Below are 9114 nucleotides of genomic sequence, written 5' to 3' on the forward strand. Positions count from 1 at the left end.
AAACCATAGACTCACACCCAGCTCTTTGGAAATGGTAATGGAGTTGATAGCACACCTTCACAGAAAGAGGAAGACTCCATTTGCTTACTCTCAACTCCCAGCCTCACCCTGCCAACTCAGGGATTTCTAAGTAAGGCTAAATGTGGACCTTGTTTACAGGATTTGGCATTTCTAATTAATACTTATGTTTAGGTAAATAAAGCTGGTGAGGGGCTAGAGAGATGGCTTAGTGGTTAAGAGCACTAAGTACTGTTCCTTTATAGGCCATTTAAGAACTCAAACTGGATTGCCTGGACTCCTTAACAAGGGAGGACAATGATACCAGACAGATTATAGGCCTTACATAGGAAAAATTAGTCAAAAAATCTCATTCTTTATATCACCAAAACAATAATGCTGGAGACAATAATTTGGTATAAAAGTCAATTTATAAATATAAGTGCTCAGTGTCCTCAATTTAATCCTCGAGGACTTATCTTAATAAATAATATCTTAACTATATCTTAATAAATAAAAAAGAGGGGAGTTATCCCTGTATGCTAAATAATGCTCCTTTTATTTCAATTTTAAAATTTGGATGCCAAGGGACACTCTGAGTTTATGGCACCCTACAACTAGGCATACTTCTGCCTAGGTGAAATAGAAAGATCCACATATTGGCATGATCCTGTCCAGGTGTTTTTATGCGGAAGAGGAAATCTTTGTGTTTTTTCTACAGGATGCTACAGGAGTGTGCCAGCTGCCTGAGTGGCTGGTGAGACATGCTGATCCTGGGAACATGAAGATTCAGCTCTCCTGGTTCGGGTCCCTGGAGTCATTCCTGTGCCATTGGAGGAAGATAGAGACTTTTTAAGATTTACCCTCACCGAGGTATCCGGGGTGGGAAATTGTATTTTGGGAGAACATATGCTCCCTCCTCACCAGCTGTTAGAAGTATACAACCATACCTTAGTTGTTAACAAACATCATGAGTACCTACTTGCCCCAAACCATACCTATCTGGCATGTTCATCAGGGCTGACTACCTATGTAATAATATCTGATTTCTTGCAACAGCGCGATTACTGCGTATTGGTACAACTACTCCCAAGACTCGGCATTCATAAACCAACAAGCTATCATTTACTCAGCGCTGCAATTGACCAGGACCTAGCTGAACTGAGAGAGGGCTTAGCCAATTTAAAAGATTCTGTTGCCTCCCTTTCAGAAGTAGTACTGCAAAATAGAAGAGGGCTTGATTTACTCTTCCTACAACAAGGAGGACTTTGTGCAGCCTTAAAAGAGGAATGCTGTATTTATGTAGATAAGACTGGACTTGTAGAAGACAGTCTAAGAAAAGTGAGAGATAGCCTGGAAAAACGAAAAAGGGAGAGAGAACAACAGGAGTCCTGGTATAAAAACTGGTTCTTCACATGCCCATGGCTCTCTACCCTGCTGCCTTCAATTTTGGGACCCCTTCTGGGCCTACTTTTGTTGATTTCCTTTGGTCCTTGGGCCTTTCAGTGACTTACACGCTTTATCAAATCACAAATAGATTCTGCTTTGCCTAGAAATTCTTTTTCAGTACATTATCATCGCTTGGAGACCAGAACAGCTGAGGAGAACCAGAGAGACAACAAACAAGATGAGGTGCCCACTACATATCGGGAGAGGCTCAATTTCCACAATCTCTTAAATTAATGCCATCTGGCCCCTACTCTTTCGCCCCTGGGCTTGAGTAAGAGGAATAAAACGATGACCCAATGTAGCCATCCTCAGTGACAGGCAACTTCCTCTGACCCTTGACCAATTTAAGACACGAAGCCCTGAGGGTGACCAGGTAATCCTATGACGGATAAGGCTAGAGTTTGAGAGGTCGATCCTAAGACAGAGGTGGCTGCACCCTGTTTAAACGTACGGGCCGGTCAAATGCTCCTCTGCCCAGTTTCTCCCCCAAAAGACACACACGTATAGCCCAGAACGGTGTGTTACAGCATAAGTTCATTCCTAGCCATTGGGGTGCAGTCCTAACTGCAAGAGTGGCTCACCATGGCCGAGCTGGGCACTCTGTGAAGCATGTCTGATCTCTCTCAGACCACTACTTCCACCTAATGGTCTTTTTATAAAAGAAAAATGGGAGAGATGTAGGGAGCCGTATTGGATTTGGGCCTGGCCGCTTTGTGACTATGGCTCAAAGTGGCTATGTGACTCTTGGCTGCATGGCCACAGAGGTTCAACCTTGAAGTGACTGCCATAAAGTCTTGAGATTGTTGGACAAAAGCCTCTCCTATGAATTTACAGCACAGAAAGATAACATTCACAGGATGTTTCGGCCTGAGCAAACACCAGACTCTGGTGTCTCCATCGCATGACCTCTTCACCTTCTGCTATTGCTGCTGGAATGCCCTCCTCCCTCCATCCTTTGTGTTTCACAAAGGACACTCCCCCTACCGAAAACCTTAAAACCTGTAACGCTCACCCCATTAAATGAGACCTTGACAACAGAACTTTTGCTTGGTCTCCTTCTTCTCTTCACCCCCATTGATACACAGGTAGAAGGCCTCTTCAGGACCCTGAATAACTGGACCCGCTGGATGGGTCACATGGCTCTCTAGGAGAACAGTGGGATGCATAGCCAGAAACCTGTACAAGTGCTGGCTGCGGAAGACATGCCTGTGTCTGTATGGTACATTCATCCTGTCAGGTTGGAAAAGTATGATCGTTAGGACCTTGTGCTTTCTAACTGTAGAATTTTAAAGGTATTTTGCTATTAAATATATCTGATATCAATAGACAAAAAAAAGTGTGTGGTGGCTGGAGACACTGGGCCACCACAGAATTGGGATGTGTATATCTGGCATGGTGGCAACCTGCCTTAGAAACTATATTGGTAGATAGATTGTGGCCAGGCTCAGAGAATAGCCACCGGAAGTGCAATATGGGTTGGAGCTAAGTGGGTGAGACACTTTGCTGACTGATATGAAAATATCTAGCAGATGTCATGGGGCACAATGTCCTGGACCTAGTGCTGGATAAAAGACATCATTTTTTATAATTTTACAGCAACACCAAGTCCAGGGATACAGGTTTTAAAAGCAAAAACTACTGAGATAGATTAGAATTAGATGATGGTGAGAGTAATCTTGAATTGCCTGTTCCTGAAGAGATTAGCAGGCATTTTAGGCATGTCTTGACAATTATTTTGGTCAATACATCTGGACTATAGTCAAGGACATGAAAATCTCAAATGTGTGGGCAAGGCAAAAATGATGAATTTAGGGAGGGAGAGAGGGTGGATAACTGTGTAAACAAAGAAAGAATGGAGTCACAATAGATGGCATTATGGTAGTCATATCACCATAAGCACTGAAATGTATCATCAATCAATAATTTTCAAGGATTAAATATCATGCAATGAGACAAGCACTGTTTTCAACGGCAATGATGAGACAATGGACATCCACACAAAAAAAGAATGAAATTGGACACTGAGCACATGCTGGGCACAAAATTATAACAAAATGAATCCAAATGTAGAGGAAATATTTAATATACAGGAGAACCTTTCATGACTTTGCATCAGGAAATGACTACTGAAATATATTCCAAGAGACAGAGATAAAGTGGATGAGTTGGATTTTATCAAAGTGAGACCTGAATGACAAAGGGCATCATCCAAAACCCCAAATACCAGCAGATCTTGTATTTATGATCAGAATCATAGTAACTGAGGAGTGGACACAGGATGACCTGAATTTCAAAAATTTTTAGGTACACTGGAAATTCCAAGCCAGCATGGAATGGGTAAGACCTTCTCTTAACATAAATCCACAAATAATAATAAATCCTTTGACTGGATTCTATTCAGTACCTCCCCAAAAACATGGCTAAAGAAGAAAATCAGAAGGCAGACATCATTAAGGGAAGAATAAGTCAAGCACGAAGCACAGAGGAATTTGCTGATTGGTCAGACAAGAGCTACTCTGGAGCAGACAGGTAAAGGATACCCACCACCTCAGTGTAGAAAAGGACCAGCGTCAGCTGTCACAGGGGAGACGTGTCCTCAGATGCTTTATGTCACTTGCAGGAAATGCTGGGACTTCTGCAATGAAATCCAGCTCCCTTAACTTCTGTTTTACCACACAATTCAGACTTCATTAGGTTTAACCAGAGACTACATTGAATATATGCAGGAAACCTGGTCTCCAGCCTGTACTTCTGTTCCACACACTACTGCTTGAATTTTAATGACAACCTGTGCTGTATTACTCAGCCTATAGCACCTCAGCCTCAACTGTTTCTATTATAAATATCACTGACAACATTTCTCCTGCTGACTTGCGTGTACACAGTTTGCTTCTGGGAAAATACAACAGACTACCAAACTCCTGTTATTTTTCCACTTCTCTGTACTGGAAGTGTACACACCAGATCATTGTCACATGACTTTCATTATTACTCTGCGGAAGTAAAATAAATCCCAACATCCTGACATCTTGTTGTCAGGCTGGACCATGATGCTTTCATTGGAAAACAATGTGAGCAAAGAGAGGCTGATGACTATTGAGAAGCTTAAGTGTTATAGGTTTTAACCACTATTCCTTTCCTTCTGTTCTTGATGGACAGATCTGAGACTGACTATACAAGGACATTTGCAATCTACCACTAACATAAGTGGGTCCCAAGGGAGCCATTGAATTGAGAACCACTGATGTGTCTACGGCCATACCACCCTGAACGCGCCCGATCTCGTCTGAGAACCACTGATGTTTACATTTTCTGTTGCACTGTGATGTAGTCGTCTCATCAGTATAGTATTCGATGTTCAGGAATGTTGTCCCGAGTTATTAAATCATATATTGTATCAAATGCATAATGTTGCTCTCATGCAACAGTTTCTGTGATGAACATTCATCCAGTGTTCATGTAAGGGTTCATCATCCTGGTTCACCAGTGCACCCTACCATGTACCATCACCTTGAGAAATGCCCTCTTGATATCCCTGTTTCTCAGACTATAGACCACAGGGTTGAGCAAGGCTGTGAAGACATTGTAAAAGAGTGAGATCTGCTTGTCTTGCTCAGGAGAGTAGCTGGAGTTGGGCCTCATGTAGACGTAAGTGGCAGGAATGTAGAAGAGTGTAACCACAGTCAGGTGGGAGGCACAGGTAGAGAAAGCCTTGCAGCGGCCTTGGGTGGACTTGATCTTGAGAATTGCCTTGGCAATGTGAATGTAGGAGGCCACAATGAGGGAGATTGGAGTAACGACCACAAAGACACTCAACACAAAGTCCACAATCTCAATGAGGTGGGTGTCCATGCAAGCCAGGCTCCGCACTGAAGGACCTTCACAGAAGTAGTGGTTGACTCTGTTGGGCCCACAATAAGGTAAACTCATGGTGAAGAAAGTATGCAATAAAGAGGAAAAGAAACCACAGATCCAAGACCCTGCTGCCAAACGTATGCACAGGCCCCAGCTGAGGATGACAGTATAGCGCAGTGGATAGCAAATGGCCACATACCGGTCATAAGCCATCACAACAAAGAAGGTGCACTCAGTTATACCCAGGGCCCCAAACACATACATCTGCACCCAGCAACCAGCAAAGGAGATGGTCTGAGAGTGAGCAAGAAGATGCACTAACATCTGGGGCACAGTGGTGGTGACATAGCTCATATCCAACAGGGAGAGGGTACAGAGGAAGAAGTACATGGGAGTGTGCAGCTGTGTGTCCAGGCAGACCAGCATGATGATGAGCCCGTTGCCCAGGACTGAGCTCTGGTAGATGAGAAGGAAGACAATGAAGAGGATGCTTTTGGTTGTGGGGTCACTGGAGAAGCCAATCAGGATGAACTCAGAAACCCAACTTTGGTTCTTGCCTGGAATCATCCACATGTTGCAGGCCATAAAAGAGTCCATTATTCTCTGTGTCACCTGACACATGTCAGCAGTAGAGGCAGCAAAGATGGCTCAGAGGTCAACCATCGAGTGCTCTTCCAGGAGAACAGACAGCTCAACACTCGGTCTATCCCAGTTCCAGGGATCTGGCTTCATGCTCTCACCTCCAGAGGCCAGGTACACATATGGTACATAAGCGTGGATATAGGCAAAACTCATATACATAAACTGAAAAATAGTAGCTTTTATTCAAAAATAAATCAAGGCTGGGATGTGGCTTGTGAGCTCAGTGGTCAGATCCTCTGCACTCTCCTCAAGTTGCTCAACATCCCAGTGCCTCAGTCTCCTCACCTATCCAGTGAGGCTGATGGCAGTCATGGCTCAGGATCACGATGAACATCTAATGCACCTCACAGAACTCCTGGAAACACCACATACACATGACAGGTCACATGCCCTCTCACACTCTGGATCCATCTGCGGGAAGACAGAGACAGGGGATCCCATAGCAGCAGGGCTAATGACTCTCGCTGAAATGATGGGCACTGGGTTCACCTGAGAAACCCTGCTTTAAACAAAAAGGTGCGAGCAATTGTGGAAGAATCCCATGTTGGTATCCAAACACACACACACACACACACACACACACACACACACACACACAAGATACCTAAGATACGTATACAGGAACATGCATGCATTCTAGATATCACAAAAATAAAAAAAAATTAAAGAAGCACTTACAGTCCTATGAGAAATGGCAGATGTTCTTTTATGCAACAACTAGAAAAACTGTAGCTTTCCCAGGGATAGGTGGTGGATCCTACTGGTATTTCATCAAGAAAATTATTTCTTCCACTTTTACTTCCATGTCTCTTAGCCCAAGGGGGGAAAAATCAATTCTGAGTGTATAGTATACTCAGGTAGTAAATCTAAAACAATTAAATTTTAAGAATCAAATCTAGATTAAGCCAAGGTAATATTGATTTTAAAGACAACTTTCCATAAAGAGAAAATCCATCGTGAGCCAGAAAAACAAAAAAGTACTCAAAATATTTATGCAAAGACTTAGAAAAGCACAAACATAACATCAGACGCTCCAGGAGAACAGAGAGCACTCACAAAGGCATTTCACGGAGGCAGCTGTCTCTTAAGCACACATGAGGGTAAGAGGTTCTCACACCATCACTCATCTGGACACTGCAGAACTCCACAGAGCCACACCCACCTCTGCTTCTCAATCCCAAATCCCCACACACCTACCAGCACAGCTGCAATAACATAGTGTGACTAAATGGAATGGGAGAGAAAATTAAAATGAGCCCTTCAGTGTGTGCTTGGCTGTGCTCTCTAAGGTTGAACACATTCAATGCATTGCACAGCAATACAAATATTGAGTATAATTCGGCAGCGAGTTGTAAACACATAGACACATACAAACATATGCTCAAGGAAAGACTTGTAGAGGAAATTTCCAAACACTCCTCTGAATAGTCTGAACTAAAGTTCCACTCATATGCTAATGAACAAGACAGTGGTTGAGGCAGGAGTTGCTTTTGATGGGAGTAGAACCATGAGAAGACTTGAAGCCATCCCAGTCTTCACTTTCCTTGTCCCCATCCTCCCTCCTGACCAGTCACTACTCATCCCCCTCACAGCCATCCTGTCTTTCACCCAGGTCAGGGGACCATCCTCTCCTCTGGAAGTTTTTGCATCTGGCCCTTCATGACCCTTGACTCTAATTTTTTCTTCTTCAATGTAGTCCTTTTTTTAATTAAAAAGATTTCCAGGGGCTGGAGAGATGGCTCAGGGATTAAGAGGATCGGCTACTCTTCCAGAGGTGCTTAGTTCAATTCCCAGAAACCACATGGTGGCTCACAACCACCTATAATAGGATCTGATGCCCTCTCCTGTTGTGCCTAAAACAGTGGCAGTGTACTCACTTTAAATAAATGAGTCTAGAAAAAAATCTTTAAAAATTTTTTCATATATGATCACATTCTTCCCTTCCCCCAAATTCTCCCAGATCCTCCCGACCCAACCTCATGTTCTTTCTCCACCATACTTTCTTTCAAGACAAAACAGTGACAAAAAAAAAAAAAAAAAACAGGAGTGATAAAAATTTGAAGAAAAAAAACACAGAAAGGAAAAAAGCAAACAAAACAAAACAAAAACTATGTGGTTACTTTCCTGTTGGCCATGTGGTTTACCTTGGGGTCTGATTGTTATACATAGTAAGACTCTCTCTACTGGAGACAAGGGACCTCCATATTCGTAGTAGGAATCAGTTGCAAATGAGTTCTTGTTTGTGTCCACTTTGTGTCCACTTTCCTTGTTCAGGGCTGGGCATTCATCAGCTTCAATACATGCTTCATGAGACAGCTGCAGGGGTTATTTGAGAATAATAAGGTAGAAACTGACTTGCTAGAGAGGAGGATCTGGCAGAATTTGGGGGAGGGGAAGAATGTGATCATATATGAAAAAAATTTTAAAGATTTTTTTCTAGACTCATTTATTTAAAATGAGTGCACTGTCACTGTTTTAGACACACCAGAAGAGGGCATCAGATCTTATTATAGCTGGTCCTATCTGGCCCCAACTGAAAGACTTTTAACAGCTCTAAAGCCCCATCATTTGAGGCAGACACACTTGCCATTCCTAGTCTATCTGCTCTGTGAAGACTAAGCCTTAGTATGCAGCTGTCTCCACCTCCCCTCTCTCCAGGCACAGATCTCCATGCCAGCACTCCCTGTGTCCTGTACACCTCACCTCTTTCTCCCCTTAGGGCACTTGCCCAGTTTCTCACCGTGGAAGGGCAACCAGCACCTGCAGTGTTGCTCATCCAGTGGCCACAGCTCAGCAGGAAGACTTCCATTCTGTGCTACCACTCCCACCCTTAACCCAGGCAGGAGACATCCTGCATTTCTTGTTCAGTGGCTGGTTAGAGTCTGAAGAATCCTAGAGGAGTCTTTCTTCCTCTCCTATTAACTGATTTCCCAGACCACTGAGAAAGAGTTGTCTACAGTAGGGTATGACTGAATGGATGATTCCTAGTCTTTGCAACAATAAAAATAAGTAATATTTATTCTGGACAATTTCGAAATTCTAGCTAATGTTGCCCTAAAAGGCTAACATGACAACTCATTGAAGGAAGTATTTTTGCCCATGTGTTATAGGTAGAAATTGACTTGTTAGAGAGGACAGTTTGTTCCAGATTACAAGCTTGGCATGAGAGAA

At 43.2% G+C, this 9114-nt stretch overlaps 1 protein-coding gene across 1 annotated transcript; it reads right to left on the bottom strand.

The window, feature by feature from the left end:
* Positions 1–4926: 4926 nt before the first annotated feature.
* On the bottom strand, positions 4927–5874 carry Or10ak7f (olfactory receptor family 10 subfamily AK member 7F). The gene has a single exon (NM_001000411.1). The coding sequence runs from the start codon at positions 5872–5874 to the stop codon at positions 4927–4929; it is 948 nt and encodes a 315-aa protein (NP_001000411.1).
* Positions 5875–9114: the final 3240 nt, after the last annotated feature.

Source organism: Rattus norvegicus, chromosome 5 (genome assembly GCF_036323735.1).
Source record: "Rattus norvegicus strain BN/NHsdMcwi chromosome 5, GRCr8, whole genome shotgun sequence".
In the NCBI taxonomy this organism is placed as follows: domain Eukaryota; kingdom Metazoa; phylum Chordata; class Mammalia; order Rodentia; family Muridae; genus Rattus; species Rattus norvegicus.